This window comes from Girardinichthys multiradiatus, chromosome 3 (genome assembly GCF_021462225.1).
Source record: "Girardinichthys multiradiatus isolate DD_20200921_A chromosome 3, DD_fGirMul_XY1, whole genome shotgun sequence".
In the NCBI taxonomy this organism is placed as follows: domain Eukaryota; kingdom Metazoa; phylum Chordata; class Actinopteri; order Cyprinodontiformes; family Goodeidae; genus Girardinichthys; species Girardinichthys multiradiatus.
Window position 1 is genome coordinate 20,009,917 of NC_061796.1, and position 18,035 is coordinate 20,027,951.

The 18,035-nt window shown below is 37.7% G+C and overlaps 1 protein-coding gene across 3 annotated transcripts in view; it reads right to left on the reverse strand.

The window, feature by feature from the left end:
* The window catches only part of spire1b (spire-type actin nucleation factor 1b), a 57,017-nt gene that overhangs the window by 32,778 nt on the left and 6,204 nt on the right, over window positions 1-18,035 (reverse strand). For all 3 annotated transcript variants that reach the window (XM_047361286.1, XM_047361284.1, XM_047361285.1), the window contains exons 2-4: window positions 17,060-17,088; window positions 9,458-9,694; window positions 3,421-3,546 (exon numbers count right to left, since the gene is read on the reverse strand). In XM_047361286.1, coding sequence (XP_047217242.1) covers window positions 3,421-3,546; window positions 9,458-9,694; window positions 17,060-17,088 — 392 coding nt within the window. The remainder of the gene's footprint in view (window positions 1-3,420; window positions 3,547-9,457; window positions 9,695-17,059; window positions 17,089-18,035) is intronic.

Below are 18,035 nucleotides of genomic sequence, written 5' to 3' on the forward strand. Positions count from 1 at the left end.
TGAACAGCTGCCCACGTTTTGCTCCTCACTCTATAAGTCAGGACGCCAGCTCTAAAAAGCAGAAATCCTGTTATCAAAAATCCAAATATTTAAACGTCTTCTGCGTCCTCAACCGACATTGTAGTAAAGCACACAATCTTCCACTGTGGCCAGGAATCCATTGTGTATCTAGAGAAGAATGTACCGGCTGGGCAAGAGGGTTCTCGTTTACCCTGTCTTCCCGTGGAACAAATTTGATCAATTGCGTTGAGAGACCAGCTGACCAAATCCATAATTTGCAAGTTTGGAAGATATGTAAAGTGAAGCTCTGAGAAAAACACAGACAAAAGCAGATGCAGAAGCAGGCAAGAGGGAGGGAGAGAAAATGCCGCAAATAAAAAAGGTGTAGAAGCACCTTTCACCGCAGTTATGTGTCTCTAAAAGCTTTGAAAAATAGCTCCAGCTCAGTCTAATTGCTTAGAGAGTATATCTGAACATCAATGTTAAACTTTTCCGAAACATTCTCAAATATATTTAGGTTTGGAGTTTGACTGGGTCATTCTAACACATGATTATGCTCTGATCTACGCCATTCCACTGTAGATCTGGCTCTATGTTTGGCTCATTGTCCAGCTTAATTCTTTGCACCCTCTAACAGGTTTTCTTCAAGAATTGCACTTTATTTAGTTTCATCTTTCTTTGCATCAATTTCTTTGTCCCCGCTGAAAAAAAGCATCCCACAGCATAATGGTACCACCTTTATGTTTCACAGTGAGAATGGTGTGTTCAGGGTCTTTGGAGTGTTGGTTGTCCACCACATACAGTGTTTTGCACATGTGCCCGAATATTCACTTTTGACCTCACTGTCTGACCTGTCCACCCTCTTTTACATATTTGCTGTGTCCCTTAAATAGTTCGTGCCACATTTCAAATGGGACGTCTTCTAGCTTTCTTCCAACAGTTACTTTTTTTGTCACTCTTAAATCAATGCATTGCTAAGAGTCATCCTGTCAACAGATTTTGCCACTTGAGATTTGGATGTCTATAGCTCCTCCAAAGTTGCATGTTCATCAACACGTGATAGATTTAACTGTGCTCTGTGAGATGTTTAAAGCTTGAGATATTGTTTTATAACCAATCCCTGGTTTAAACCTCTCCATAGCTTCCTCTCTCACCTATCGGCTGTGTTCCTTGGTCATCATGATGTTTGTGCTTTGAGGCCATTACAAAAGCCTGTTTTTATTTGCAGAGGAAATGAATGTCTGTGATTTATGTTATGATGTAAACAGAGCAAAGGTGATTGCTTCAGTGTACAATTACTGCAGTCTCCGACTTCCCTTCATCTTAAGAGTCTTTCTCAGTTTGTTATGCAACCAGCCAAATCCCCTTCATTCATTCAGATGCATTACAAGCACTTAAAGGGCAGCAGCAGTGGTGCAAGGCAGGAAGGAACCCTCAGGTGGAAACCGCACACACATACACGACTCCTCACGGGTAATATTTCAACACACACAGGAGCTCCAAAGAGCTCCTGAGGAGAAACAAAAGTCTGAGATGACTCTGCAGGCTTTATATTTGGGCTGGAAAAATAAAAGTAAGAGCCCGGGTGCACCAAGAAGACATGGATGTGGGGTTAAATAAAGCAGCCAGAAGGTGAACTTGAGGGGAAAAAGGAATGCGTCAATAAAGTTTCTCTGATGAAAGAATCACATTGTTAACGGATGCTCATTTTGCCAAGACTTCATCAAGCAGAAAGCATTTCCATGTGACTGTGTAACAGGAAATCACCTGCCAGCACCATTCCTCTGTAATTGACAATACACTGTCGAACATGTTCAGTGGTTTAGCGACAAACTGTAAAATTATAAGGACAGCAAACAACCGTAACGTGCGATTTAATAACATCTGACTGAGTCAGGCACAAAAACTTGACCTCTGCACTTTCTTCAGAATGACAGTCAGCATGTTGGCACATTTTATCATCTAATGTCTGACATGCACAACGCACAGCCGGTCAGACAGCAGAGCCTGGAACAATCAGACAGAGGAACTCTGAAACTGGGGACACACTACACCACTTTCACAGTCGTCCCGGATTTTGAAATCACTTAGAGGAGTCTAACAGACCGTTTTCTGTTTTATGACTGAAAAACTGTGGATCACACACTTAGCACAAATATACCAGTAGGCGGCGCTTATAAAAGATATTCTCAAATTTTGCACAGGTGATATTTCTATTCTGATTCTGATATTATATTATATTTATTGGCTGTAAGCCACTAACATTTACAGTTGAGTCAGTGATCAACTTACACTACACAACTGCTTCCAGATCTGCCTCACAAAATATAAACATGTTTGACTGCGACTGAGGTCTGATCAACATGATTCCCCTCACACACATCGTACACTAACAGTTTTTTGTGGCGACTCGCCCTGCTGACTGACGAGAACTAGTGCAGAACGACACAGATTTTCTCCAACTGGAAATTATTGATCAAATCGGGCAGAAATCACGTATTGTGGCCCCAACCTAGGAATGAAGGATGAGACACTTGTTATAGAGTGGACACATAGGTCCTATAACCTCAAGGAATTTACAGATGTTTAGCAATGCAAAGAGAGACTGCTGTTTACTACAAATGTTTTATCATTTAGACCATTTAAGTTTGAATTTTTGCAGAACGTATGAAAATAAAATTTTTATTGCTGTTTATAGTTTTTTAAAAGAACTCAGACTCCACTAAAACTGGTATTGGTAAATTAGAGCCATGCAAAATCAGTATTGAGTAGTAATTGAGCAATTTCATAAATATATAAAGGAATCTGGGTCAAGAAAAAGAAAACAAGTAGCTGCGTAAACAGTATCTAAATTATCATGTTACCGTAAAATCGGCATGAAATATATGAAAACGGAAAGGATGAAAACAGCAGGTTAAGGTATGAGTAACTGAGTGTGATTAATCCAGGATGAGCTCTCATGTCTACATTCCATTAATTTCCTTCCCTGCAGTCTACATCAGCTGACTGGTTGCATCAGCTCTGACAAGCAGACAACTCAGCAGCCATCTGACTATTGTCTTTGAGTTCATCTGTGCAGGGTCTATGACAGATGCATTCTGTAGATAAAAACAAGGGACACAGGATGGAAGGATGCAGCAAGAAGGATTCATTGTCTGTGCCTTCAAAACACAAGTTCAAACTTGCATAAAATGCATAAAATCTGTAAAATTAAAGAATGTATTTATAGATAAAGAGCAAAATATCATCAGAGGTTGAGCTTTTTCTTGTTTAGAGGATACATAAAGTTAAATCATGAACCTTTATTAAAGTTTGAGATAATGCACTCATAATTTCCTACAAACATATCAAAGGGCTTAAACTGCAACTGATCTTGCAGGGTTTTCTAACACAGCCATGATCATTATGATAAGGACTCACCTCTTTGGCACTCTTGATCTTCTCCAGAAAGGTGCGTAGCTCCCTGGTTTCTGTATACAGTGCTCGACACACTGCCTGGTAGTGACTTGGGGCATCTGACACACTGGGAAGATGAGCTGTACACAGCTGCAAATGAGGGGTAGTTTCAGTATACAGGTTCGAAAGTAACACAGGACACAAGCATGATGGAGGTATCTACAGTTTACAATGCTTACATTACTGGTTTAGTCTTTGTTATTTCAGAACTTTGAAAAAAAAAAAAGTTATGTTCAGGATCAGCTCATCAGAATCAGAATCAGAATCAGAAAAGCTTTATTGCCAAGTACGTTTTTGGACATACAAGGAATTTGTTTTGGCGTAGTCGGTGCAATACAATACAAATTAAACAGTATAAACATATCTACAATATAATATAATATAAATCTATGTGCACAGTTTTAAGTGAGTGAGAGTAAATATACAGGTCCTTCTCAAAATATTAGCATATTGTGATAAAGTTCATTATTTTCCATAATGTCATGATGAAAATTTAACATTCATATATTTTAGATTCATTGCACACTAACTGAAATATTTTAGGTCTTTTATTGTCTTAATACGGATGATTTTGGCATACAGCTCATGAAAACCCAAAGTTCCTATCTCACAAAATTAGCATATCATTAAAAGGGTCTCTAAACGAGCTATGAACCTAATCATCTGAATCAACGAGTTAACTCTAAACACCTGCAAAAGATTCCTGAGGCTTTTAAAACTCCCAGCCTGGTTCATCACTCAAAACCCCAATCATGGGTAAGACTGCCAACCTGACTGCTGTCCAGAAGGCCACTATTGACACCCTCAAGCAAGAGGGTAAGACACAGAAAGACATTTCTGAACGAATAGGCTGTTCCCAGAGTGCTGTATCAAGGCACCTCAGTGGGAAGTCTGTGGGAAGGAAAAAGTGTGGCAGAAAACGCTGCACAACGAGAAGAGGTGACCGGACCCTGAGGAAGATTGTGGAGAAGGGCCGATTCCAGACCTTGGGGGACCTGCGGAAGCAGTGGACTGAGTCTGGAGTAGAAACATCCAGAGCCACCGTGCACAGGTGTGTGCAGGAAATGGGCTACAGGTGCCGCATTCCCCAGGTCAAGCCACTTTTGAACCAGAAACAGCAGCAGAAGCGCCTGACCTGGGCTACAGAGAAGCAGCACTGGACCGTTGCTCGGTGGTCCAAAGTACTTTTTTCGGATGAAAGCAAATTTTGCATGTCATTCGGAAATCAAGGTGCCAGAGTCTGGAGGAAGACTGGGGAGAAGGAAATGCCAAAATGCCAGAAGTCCAGTGTCAAGTACCCACAGTCAGTGATGGTCTGGGGTGCCGTGTCAGCTGCTGGTGTTGGTCCACTGTGTTTTATCAAGGGCAGGGTCAATGCAGCTAGCTATCAGGAGATTTTGGAGCACTTCATGCTTCCATCTGCTGAAAAGCTTTATGGAGATGAAGATTTCATTTTTCAGCACGACCTGGCACCTGCTCACAGTGCCAAAACCACTGGTAAATGGTTTACTGACCATGGTATCACTGTGCTCAATTGGCCTGCCAACTCTCCTGACCTGAACCCCATAGAGAATCTGTGGGATATTGTGAAGAGAACGTTGAGAGACTCAAGACCCAACACTCTGGATGAGCTAAAGGCCGCTATCGAAGCATCCTGGGCCTCCATAAGACCTCAGCAGTGCCACAGGCTGATTGCCTCCATGCCACGCCGCATTGAAGCAGTCATTTCTGCAAAAGGATTCCCGACCAAGTATTGAGTGCATAACTGTACATGATTATTTGAAGGTTGACGTTTTTTGTATTAAAAACACTTTTCTTTTATTGGTCGGATGAAATATGCTAATTTTGTGAGATAGGAATTTTGGGTTTTCATGAGCTGTATGCCACAATCATCCGTATTAAGACAATAAAAGACCTGAAATATTTCAGTTAGTGTGCAATGAATCTAAAATATATGAATGTTAAATTTTCATCATGACATTATGGAAAATAATGAACTTTATCACAATATGCTAATATTTTGAGAAGGACCTGAGCAGTATAAGATGCAAGAGCAATACAACAGTGCAGGTGATCATTGTGCAAGTAAAGCATGAGTCCAAGCTGAGCGTTAATGTAACGCATAGAGTTACAAGTTACAGGTGTCCTGTCAGCAAAAAAGGGGGTGTGTGGGGGAAAGGGAGAGTGTTAGGGTGGTTTCCGGGCTTTGTTAACAAGGCTGGTGGCAGATGGGAAAAATTCCTTATATTATTCAATTAACAAATCAGTGTCTTTGCTTTGAAAACTAAAAACAAGACAGGTAGTGGGATAGAAAAACAATGAATAGCATGATATTAGATAAGGGTACATGATTTCAGGATAATAGAAAGCTGAGTTATTATTACTGAATAGTGAGATCACAATATCTGTCACAATTAACACACTTTTCTCTTCCAGCAATAATCACTCTCCATCTTAGTCGCTAAAATCTACATCAGCTGTTGGATTCAAGAGCAGTGAAAGTCCAGAGTATAATTTTGGTGTGCAAAGTGTAAATGGATGGCACTTGTAGTTGCCTAACAAATATTGCATCAAAGCAGTGTTTTGCTCTTGCAATATTGCGCACATTATATTGCGATGACAGCTGTGCTTTAAAATACTGTACAGCTCTTATATCAGATTACTTTGCATAATTATTTTTAACAATCATTTATGAGGACGAGTAAGAAGACTGTCTTTAACCAAGAATGTCCTAAAAGAAATTAAATAGAACCTCTAATATCTTTTAAGATCATTGTTCTGTTGTAAAGGACAGTCTGGGCCAAGCTTGAGGCACTGGACAAATGGTCTCAATTTTGATTGCAGAATATTTGGAAAACCCAGGAGTTAATGGTTGAAAGACTCCAAGATCCTGTAGATGCAAACCAGGCCCAAATCAGCAGCCCACCATTCTTGACATTTGGTTTGAAGTATTTGTGCTGATCTGCTGTGTTTGGTTTTCATTAAACAATGCTGTTGTCCTTTATGGTGAAAAATATCCACTTTGGTTTCATGTGTCCAAAAAACATACAGAACTCTAGTAGTTTGTTCAGATGCAAGTTTTGAAGTCTGAATGGTAATCATATTTCTCTGATGTGATTAATATTTTTCACAGCTGGATTCAGAATTTCCAAATGTTTGTAGATGTCCTTATCACATTTCATAAAAAGTGCCTAACTGTTACACACATAAATATGGTGACAAATATGTCTGACTTTCTCTTAGAGAAACAGAAGGTATATTTGTTTAATGCTCAGCATGGTCTTGGTCTCAAATGATCCACTTTAAAAAAAAGCAAAAAATATATAACATAACCTTTTCTCTACTTACGTTATCCTGAACATGGAGAAAATACTGAAATTGGTTCAATTTTTTCATCCATAAAAACTTAATGTGTCTCGGTTAAAAGCTGTTGATAGTGTCACCTAGGGTTAGGACAGCAGGACAAATGGAAACTGAGGAGAAAGAGATATCGAAACGTCTGAGGGAAAACGTCTGTAGTGACAATTTAAACCGACAGCTGGTCAGCCATAGAGCCAGCCAGCATGTCATGCTACTCCGATGTGACAGAGCAGTGTGGATGTATGTATGGATATGTGAGTATGACTGGCTATTTATCCAAACAGTGTGAGGCCATGTAAGGAAAGAGACATTGACTCATTGCCCTATTGGGCCCTGCCAATACACGATTCTGAGGGAGGATGAACATGGCAGCATGGCAGCACCGCTGTGTATTTATCTCCCTCCGCCTTTTGTCAACAGTTTCCTCTTTAAGAAAAAATAATTAATTTGCATACCTTAAAATGTAAAGATTTATGAGTAAATACATCTCAAATAGAAGTATTATACTAACCATGTTCTCAGGATTAAAACTACCAACATGTGTCATTAAACACAAAGAAAATGACTGCATATAAACCAGATCTAAAAGTAGCCCCAGGTGAGTTACAAGTTATCAAAGAATCCCAATTTGACCAGTAAGACTTGAGTCTTACTGGTCACCTATCTGTGGTGACAGGACTTCAGTTTAAGCTTTATTGGTCCTGACCAGTGACTGGCAGGACAGAAACTCAAAACTTGGATCCTTGTCCTTCCAGTAACTGAACCCAACCAAGCACTACTAGCTCATGCCATGGTAACAATAACACTCTTTGGTGTGGACAGTGTTACTGAGGGAACATGACTTGATGTATTCTTAGTATGACTGCGATGTTGGAAAAACAAAGTCAGAAAAGGCATGTAAGAAGCTATTTAAAAGGAAATAGTATTTTCTCCACATTGTGACGTGTCTATGGTTCATCTAAGCTCCCAGAGAGGAAGCAAGAGTGAGACTTTAGCAGATAACAGGAAGGCTAAACACATTACAGCCAAATTGCTGGTGATGGCCATTTGATCTTTTAGCCTCTAGCCACCCTCAAACATACAGGATTTATAAATGTTTACAGAGTTAAGGTACTGATCTACAATCTCTGGTGGAGAGTGCTCTCTTAATGCTGCTATACATGCTAACTGCTTATCTAAGATGATAAAAATGGTTTAAAATGTCAACTCCATAATCATTTTGTCTGTGTTTAAAAATCAAAAAGACCCTGTTTTTCAGCTCACTCACACACCAGATGTTAACTCTGTTCTTCATACAAGTAATTAACATTAAAATGTGAACATGAAATAAAAAATATGTTTTTAAACTAATATATCTTTTTATGTTATAGTTTTTAAAGACAAATTGGATTTGGCTGTCAGCATTACATCTATAACACAAAAAGTAAAAATCTATATGTAATCCTGCTAACGCATGTTCTAAGATCATAAGAAAATTGTAAGCATTAAAAAACTATTTTAACTGTTTTAACAGTTAAAAAAACTTTCAGATGCTTGGTATCACAAGCATTACAAACAATAGCTTTCCAAACTCCCAATTAAACCACTTCAATAGGACTCTTTGTTGCTTCCAGACTAATTGTGAAAGAAAGTTTTTTATTCAGTTATTAGCAATTATGTGATTATGTGATTGTATGTTTTAGTTGAGGAGAACTGGGTTAAATATTTACAACTGTTTCTATTTTTGTTGAACACCATGACCATGACATCACCCATTGGTTGGTGATGGGTTTTGATCTTCGAGGCCTTCCTGCTGTTTTTCACGCAGTAAATTAAGATTGATGATTATTTTATTTAATTGTTAAACAATGACAAAAATGACAAATTAAAAGCGTTTTATGGTTGTAATCCCTTTAAATAATTGTAACAAAGCATTTGGTTTACAAAGCTTCTATACCAGGGGTTATCAACCTATGCCCTCTAAATTCTTCTAGAGCAGCAAAACCTACGTTACCCTTTCAAAGAAGCAGGCTTATCAAGTTTTATCAACACCTACTGTATAAATTATTTATTTTTTACATTCAAAATAAAGAATAAAAAAATGCATATCTAATTTTAAGTTTTAGAACAAAGATAAAATTCTAACTTTTACGAGAACACAATAAAACTCTTTTCTTGAATGTGAAGTTCCCAATTTATGAAAAATGAAGAAAGAACAGTTTGCAGCTTAATGCAGCATAATCCTGGTATCACTACTGCTATTCAGTGATGGAAACTCTATGCAAATATGGTGTGAAAAAACACAGACAAAAAAGCTAGAACTAGCCTTTTTTTTCCCTTTATGTTTAAAAATATTTTCCAAGTCTTTTGAATTTTTGGCCAAAGTTATGAAGAGCCACTGTGGAGGGCCAAAACAGCTGCAGGTTGCCGACCCCTTTTCTTTACCATCAATAAGGTGCTAACAAGATTACCATATACAGTATGCTTGGTTCTGTGTTTACACTTTTTATAATAAAAAACTAATGGGGACTAATGAGGCCTTTTGCATTTGGAGTAATATTTATGACAGCAACATCATTCTAAAGTTTTGCCTAGAATAAATGAACTGTTTACTTCACCACAAAACTGGTCAAAATATATTGGGATTCTTTTTGGCACTGACCTTCAGGATATCTTTGTAGTTGTGAACACTGGAGATGCTGCTAGGGTCATCTTCTGTTTCTTCTTCTTCTTCTGTGGCCTCATACCCTTCGTCAAGGCAGGCTTCCTTCTCTGCCTCAGCCGAATTGGTCATGAGATCAATGAGCTGTTCCAGCGGAGGACTAAGTTCCCTCTCCTCATTTTCCTTCAGGCCATAGTCGAGAGCCTTGTAGATCATGATGCCCAGAGACTCAATGACCTACAGGAGCAAACAAAACAACAGCATTAAAATTTACTCTATACTCATCTCCAAATTGTACATAACACTCTTTAATCTGCTACTGTTTAGCTATATATTTATATATGGTATAATCTGTATAAAGGTAGCCCAGTTGCACTGTTGCTTTGCAGCAGGAAGATCCTGGATTTTAATCCAAGCCTAGGGTCTTCCTTCATGGAGCTTGTATGTTCTCTCCACATACCCATGGTCCCTCACATAGTCCAAAAACATGACTGTTAGAGTAAGTGTTTGTGTGTGCATGGTTGTTTGGTCTTGGTAAGCTTTTGCTATAAATTGCAATTTACCAGATGGGGTAAGTTGTTGGTTTAACAACAGAAACAGGGTTGTCCACGTGTCAGTGAACGCACCAGCCTTTTCCGATTACCAGTGAATGTAGCATCAAAGGATGGCTAGAGTTTGCGCTTAATCTGTTGACCTTGTGTCTCTGATCAGAAGCATACAACTCACACAGTAGATACACACCCACTGACCATAGAAATCCTTTGCCTGGCTGATACTGGCGCAGGAACTTCTGATTAACCTACACTTTAATAATATCAGTTCAACATTCATTTTTGAATCAGTTTAAGCATTGTAAACACTGAGTAAAAGCTTGACTAGGGCCAGTGGGTGGGTCTGACCAGAAACACATTACATTTTTCTGTTTTCACTACAGAGCCCATAAACCGCTGCAGTATTTTTGAGATAACAGTAGTTTCACGATAGTCGGAGCCTGCATTGATCTTGGTCTATCTTAGAATAGCTGTTATCTTTAACCTTCAGAACCAACCAGTTTGAACTGCCAAAAGAGTAACCTACTGCAATTAAGATATTACTGGTTTATAAAGTTTTACCAGAAAATGGCAGAAAACAACCTAAATTACCCATGTAACCTATTAGTGTAGTTTTTCTCTTTTACAAAAAATAAATAATGGATTGAAATGTGGGATAATCTATTTTAAAAAAGCGAAAAAATAGAAAAAAAAGGTCTAAAACACAAATATTATTTCTTATTGTGATGGTACACTTGTAGGTCAGGAGACAGTGAGCTTAAGCATAGCACTCAGGCTTGGTGGAATTAAAGAGTCATGGTGGATAAAGGAAGCACAGCGAAAGAAGACAAAGGACAAGAGTGGGAAATCACAGATGGGTTTATTTTGCAATCCTAAGTGCTCAGAAATTACTGGGAGGGGAAGGGACAGCATATAAACCACTAATGGAAATAAATGGCAGTGTGAGAAAGAGTGTGCTACAATAACAGAATGAAATAGGAAAGGGCATCACTGTTGTAAATACAAAAGGAGACAGTTTTCAATAAAGCAGTGAATGTTAAGATGAAAATGAGCCAATTTATCAGTGAGGCCAAACAGAAAGGTGAAACATCAAGGGGGAGTGTGTGTGTGTGTGTACTTGTACTTGCTGCTGAATGAGAACCAATTTTTGTATTTTTATCGCAAAGTGAGGACATTTTGACAAAGTGAGGACATTTTCCTGGTCCTCACTTTTCCAAATTCTGTTCTTGGGACAGGGGTTAGGTTTAGGACTAGGGTATGAATTGAGTTATTGTTAGGGTTAGGGTTAGGTATTAACTGGTTAGGGTTAGGGTTAGTGTCAGGGTTAGGCACTGAAAATCAAGGAAAATGAATGGAAGTAACTGAAAAGTCCTCATAAAGATAGTAAAACACGGATATGTGTGTGTGTGTGTGTGTGTGTGTGTGTAGACATAAAGCTCAAAGGCAGACTGAGAGAGGGAGGAGTCATGTGAGCTATCTGCTCCTCATTCCCAATCACTACATCACCGCTAGGTTTCCCCAGGGGCATCAACACAAAGATGACAGAATTACAGATTTTGATTGTGCTGTCCTGCCCAAAGCAGAATATGGGCAACTAGATTTTAGGCTCTTTCTTCTTATCTGATCTTTTCCTCAGCCATTCGAAATCCTTTGTGGTGTTTTTAAAACCTAACCGACTCCAAGTTCGAACCAACTGCAGTTTATAGAGGAAATCCTTGTGACTGGTTCCCAGGCTTGCAAGCAACCAAGCAGAATGATAGGATGGAAAGGAGGAAGGGGTGAGGGAAAAAAAAGACAACAAGAATGAAAAGGGAAAAAATGGGATGGGGATGTTAACTAATGGGGATTTGGCATGGCTGCAGATTAGCAGCAGTGACAGCCATCATGTTTAGTAAGAACCAGATCAAACAACTTGGCTTCAGAATCAGATTTCTGTCAATAAGAAAAGGCAGTTTGGTCAAATAAACAAAATTTGAAAACATTTTACAACAAATGGAAATGTATGTTGCATAAGTTTTAAAAAGATAGGTATACATTGCTGTAAGTTTAACAGGACTGCAAGAGACATTTGTGCAGAAGGTGACTGTCGTGACTGTTGGAAAAAAAATTAGAAGGAGTCAAACTTCTGCGGTATAGCAAATGAACAAATATGTATGTATGCTTTGTCCGCAGTCCATTGCTCATGATGCCCACTCTTATTGAGGAGGTTAGAGGGAAATTGTATCTCAGTTCATCTGCTGTACCGACACTTGACAAAAGACAAACAGAGGGCTTTATGCCCTGATTTGCAGCATACTTTTAGGTTGAACTGTTACAGAACTTAGCCTTCTTTATCCATTCAAAAACCAGGTTAGATGGTGAATGAGATAATTTTCTAATCCTAGTATCGACCATCATCAAGCCCAACATGAACAGGGAACCGCTGTAAGATCACCGTCTCTGTCCACAGTTTTAGCTAAAACAGCTAACAACTAATGCTTGCTCCAGAAATGTCAAATATTTATATCGGGTTCGTTGCCATCTTTTGAGAATTCATAGATGTCCCTCTCTGCCATTTTAGTAGACTATTGCTCCACATGATGGCTAGTTAACAACATTAAGCTCAATTGTGCAAAGGATTATTGATTTCAAATTCGGACAATTAATATTTCTTTAAATATTATTTTATCACAATAATGGTAACTGTTAAAAACAAAATTAAGAAGCCATTGTCCAAAAATTCCTCATTCCTTCATTTTGCTTGGTAGCTTTAGTTTGTTAGAATTGTTTCGAGACTAATTAAAGAGGTCAGTTACTGAAATATTTGAACTTGGAAATGAGTTGTTTTTGTTACTAAATTCTTATATTTTGGACAGAAGTTGTCTGTGTTTATTCCATATGTGAGTTGAGCTTGCTGTTACCGAACGCCAGGGCTCAAATTACCTCTTTCATCTATTGTTCCATAACACCATGCCATATTGGGCTGGTATTCATGAGACAATACTTGACAGACCAACAGTTATTTAGCCAATGATTCCGGTGATGCCCTGATTTGTTAGACTGCCAAAAAAATAAATTATTAAAATCATTTAATTAATTAAATAACTATAAATAGATAGACAACTATAAATTATAGTCAATAGTTGTCATAGCCAAACAATCATAATGGCACATCAAAACTTTTCAAATTTTTACATAATGTACCTACACCGATAAATGCTTATTATGTCAGTGCAAAGATATTTTAATAATAGCAGGTCATGCACAAACGTAGGTTATTTCCACTCAGGCACAGACAAATGCTCCTTCATATAATTCCTCCTGACTGCTGACTATGCTGCCATGACCCACTGTCATATGAGTGGTCACAGTTGCTCTGTGTTTTTACCAGACCTATACAGTAACCTCTTAAACATTTGAACTAAAGAATCATCTGTGCTTTAATTTGTCCCCCTGAGGGGGGGGGGGGGGGGGGGGGGGCAAATAACCTTTTTAGGTTATTTGCCTATATATATACCTATATATATTTACCTTTAGGTTATTTTCTGTAAAAACACATGAGTCTGTAACAAAATGCCTGCTACAACCAAAACCGTGATTGTCACACATTTTTGAGTAATTGAAAAGCTGATTAATAAAAATATGTATTTTTAATTAATAAACAGAGGCTCTAGTGATTACTGGACAAAGAGTCTTATGTACCCCACTGTATCGGTGAACCCAGCTCATACGCTAGGAAGAACAAAACAACATCATCTGACATGCATCATCAATTGCATGAGTTCAGGCTGTTTTAAGCCATGTGCAGATAATGTGTGTCAGCTACGTCTAAACAAGTATTCCTGTTCATCCAGCTTTGGATGGATTCCACACTCTCTGGCAGCCAAATGCCTTTAGTGCTGTCAAACATCAAGCAAGTCCACCAACTTGCCAGTAGTTCTGTCAGCCATTCTGCCACAAACTGCATTGTGAGAACTGATTTCTGGTACAAAGCTGCTTAGCAGGGATTTGTCTATGCAGTTTCACATTCACTGCTTCTCCAGCAGGGTGTAAGTGTATGTGGCCAAGTTATTTACCGGCTGCCCATCTGTTAGCACAGCTCTATTACGCCACAATCCGAATGAAAGCTTCTGCACATTGTCTATGCAGAACCAGGAAGAGATTGTCAGTCAAAAGGTGCAACATCACATACATTCAATATTTTCAGATCAAATCTATGATGATATAAGTTAGGAATACATCAAATTCATCAAATATTCTGTTAAAAGGAGAGAGATGAAAGTGTTTTAATATATTTTTGTCAGTGTTCATTTGCTGTAGTTTCAGTGATTTAAAAACAATAATGGAAATTATCTTGATTCAACATTCTTAAAAAGCGAGATGATAACCCCTGCAAACACCAATAAATACCCACAGAAGCTATTAGCAAAGACAGATTTATGAAGCCTTTTAATTACTTTTGAAACTTTCCCCATAGCTCTTCTTAAACAGTTGGCCCTACTGGGTGAGATCCCCAACCAGTTAATGGGAAATACCAGCTGAGGGCTCCAATTATTATTCTCATAACTTATACCTCAGAAGAAATATTAGCAGATAGTTTTGTGGTAAATAAACCCACCATGTGCTATGATAAAGTTTATTAATTTTAAACCCTAGGATTGTATTTCCCATCAATTAAAGTGTGGCTTTTCCAACAAAACTGAACCTTAGACAGGTTTTGACCAAAAAAACTAAAGTGTCTTGGACCTCCAAACATTGACATTTTAAAAGCTGTATATCACTAAAAAAGGCAACAAGCTTAAATGAGATATGCCACAGAGGTAGGAGGGAAATGCCATTATTTGTCAAAGCCTTATAAATCTATTACTATGATTCTTTTTCAGTTTCTTGTAATTAGCATAATTTTTTCTGAAGGAAAGGCATTTCATTCTTGAGGACTATGATGAATAGCAGAATCCTTTCTGCTGCGCTCCATTTACCTCCAGAAATATAACTCGGAGACAGGAGAACAACCAAACAGCATTCCAGTTGACATGTGAAAAATCGGTGTAATTCCGGTTGTTGCACTCAATGACCAGGCTAACAACGATTACCAAAACACACCTATTGGAATGTGCTGGTCAATTCTCATTATGTTTTGCATTTATACATTGTAGCAACACAGTCACCAAGAGAGGTTGTACTGAACAGCATGTGTGTGACTAATTTAATTAGATGTAGAGAGTGCAACCACAACAAAATCACATAAACCTTGACAAAAGTGGTGCTTTTTGTTTGTATCCTGCTGCATCTGGAGTAAAATTTACACAGCATTGATTTCCCTCTCTACAAGAAAATCCTAAATGCACAGAAAAACAAAATGAGGGTTTTGGAGTGGTCTAGCCAAAGTACAGACTTTAATCAGACTTAGATACTATGGTGAGACCTTAAACAGGCTGTTCATGCTGAAAAACCCTCCATTGAGACTGAATTCAGACAATTTGGCAAAGGACAAGGGAAATTCCTCCACAGACATGTGAAAGACTCAATGCCAGTTATCGCAACAACTTTGTAAAAACTCAGTTTTTGCTGCAAAGAGTATCACCATTAGCTATTAGTTTTGGTAGGTAATTACTTTTCCACATAGTGACAGATTGGTTTGGATAGCTTTTTTCATTTAATTAATGAAATCATCTTTTGAAAATAGTGTTTTGTATTTACAAGAATTTTCTTTCTATGATGCTAACATTTGATGATCTAAAGCCGTTACGCGTGACAAAGACACAAAAACAGACAAAATCAGTTAGGGGCAAATACTTTTTCACAATACTACATGAAATTCTAAAAATATTTATTTAATAAGTCTGATTTTTGTTTTATTTAACTTTTTTCTAAAGCCCAGCTCCTTTCGCCATTATTTTTTGCTGAGCTACGCTAACCACTCAAGCTTTTTTAAAAAAAAACAAAAAACAAAAACAATGTTATTAGCGCAAAAATATCAGACTTTTTTTAATGCTGGGCCTTGTAAGTGGTGCAGAAAGAACTCCATTGTCACAAGAAAATATGTTGTTTATTTCTGTCTCTAAGAACTGAAACTATGAGAACACTGCATAACAAAGCACTTCACATTTCTTAGATGGATGAAATATAATCAGTTTTATTTTTACTACTGATAGACTCTAATTCAAAGTAATTGATCAGGAAGGCAGAAGGTCAACTTCTCTTGGTTGTTATTTAATGTTTTTAGAAACAGATTAAAACTTTCCAGAAATCTGTACGTTTTAGAAAGCTTGTATACAAAAGCCATTATTTTTGATTACTTACATTTCAGTTTAAGAAAATCCATAAACTGGTAAAAAAAAAAAAAGCATTGATGTGCTTTTATCAAACTTGTCAGTGAAGAAGGTGTATTTTGCTGTTGGATACTCCAAACTCTACATCGACACCTTTTCTGGAGATGTGGGGCCAGATTTATCACGAGTTTGCTTTGTCTCTGAACAGACTCTGGCTGACATTTAAATACTGATGGTGTTTATTATATAGGTGTAGAGCTAGTTTTTTCCTAAGAGATGTGCAGTGTCATATATATATATATATATATATATATATATATATATATATAAATATATATACTGTATATGTATATCGCAGCCTCTACTTTCATGGTTAGCTGTCCTCACTGCTACTAGTAAATCCAACCAACCCTGCAGTGTCCTTATGATGGAAATAAAGCTATTAGTGGTCCATTAAAGAAATCTCGCTCAACAGGCGCACATTTGTCATTTGGCAGACTGGCTCTATTCCAAAAACCTGTATTTGCTGAGGTTTGGGCCCATAAATAAAATGATGGCAAACAAATTTCAAAGCCCAATTAAAGCCAGAAAATTATCTCATTGTTTGGTCAAAACACTATAACATGTTTATTTTGCCTTTCTTTTCTACCTATCAACATGCTGTTGTTCCTTCTACAGCCCACAGCACACTCTTTGAAAATAAAAAAGTAAATACATTCACATAATACTGACCACAGCTCTGTAGGTAAATGAGGATGGGAGGGAAATATTTACAGCAGGGTAATAGTGAAGCTACTCACCTCAGTTGTTGTGCAAGGGCTGTATTTACCTGCAGGGAAACAAGAAAGCAGCATAAGCAGAGCCATAAATACAAACTTATAGCAACAAACCAACATTGGAGGGGAGGGGGGGTCACTCTACATTTTGAATGTATGCATAGCTGCAACAGCTTCAGGCAGGTTCTTATGTTTGCATTACATCTCAGCAGATGAAACCAATAATTATTGAGGTATAAAGGTACTGTCCATAAAGAAAACATGTAAGGCTCAGGAAGAAGATATGTGTGAAATATGTAAATTTCAGAATTACAAACAAGTCTAGATAATTTGGTAACATGAGATATCAACTGAGGTGTTTACTATTTTCAACTACAGATTTCCCCAGGTTTGGATGAGTATTTAGGAAAATGGCTGTACAATAAGTGTCTTGAGTCATTCTGCATTTCTTAATATGTTATTTGATATCTAAGAAGCTACATTTCCTGCAGTCTTTAAAAACAGTCTTTATAGCTGATTTTGAATTTGGAAGGAAAATAATGTCTGTTATGCTGCCTACCTATGAATCAATTTGGCATAAAAAGGCTCTGATGTCATGTACTATATTTATAACAGAGGACTTTGTTACATAAAATACCAAATAAAACAATATTTGACAACTGTAATATTCTACTACCAAGGTTGTCTATGAAGAGCTCTTAGCTGAAACGTTTAATAGAGTAAATCTAGATTAGTGTCTAAAGTTATATCCATGGATTTCAAACTGTGGTACAAGTCCTACTGGGGGTACTTAGGTTGCCCTTAGTGGCACACATATAAAGTTTTTGCCCAATTATTTTCAAGGTAAGCATGAACTGAAACATGAAAAACTCAGTTAAAAAGCTAATAAGCACTAATAGCTAAAAATATAAGTTGTTCAAGCACATGGATCTTTGCTTCATCAAAAATGTCTCAAAAAATAGCTGTGAACATTTGTGAACTCCCAGTATGAAGGAACAGG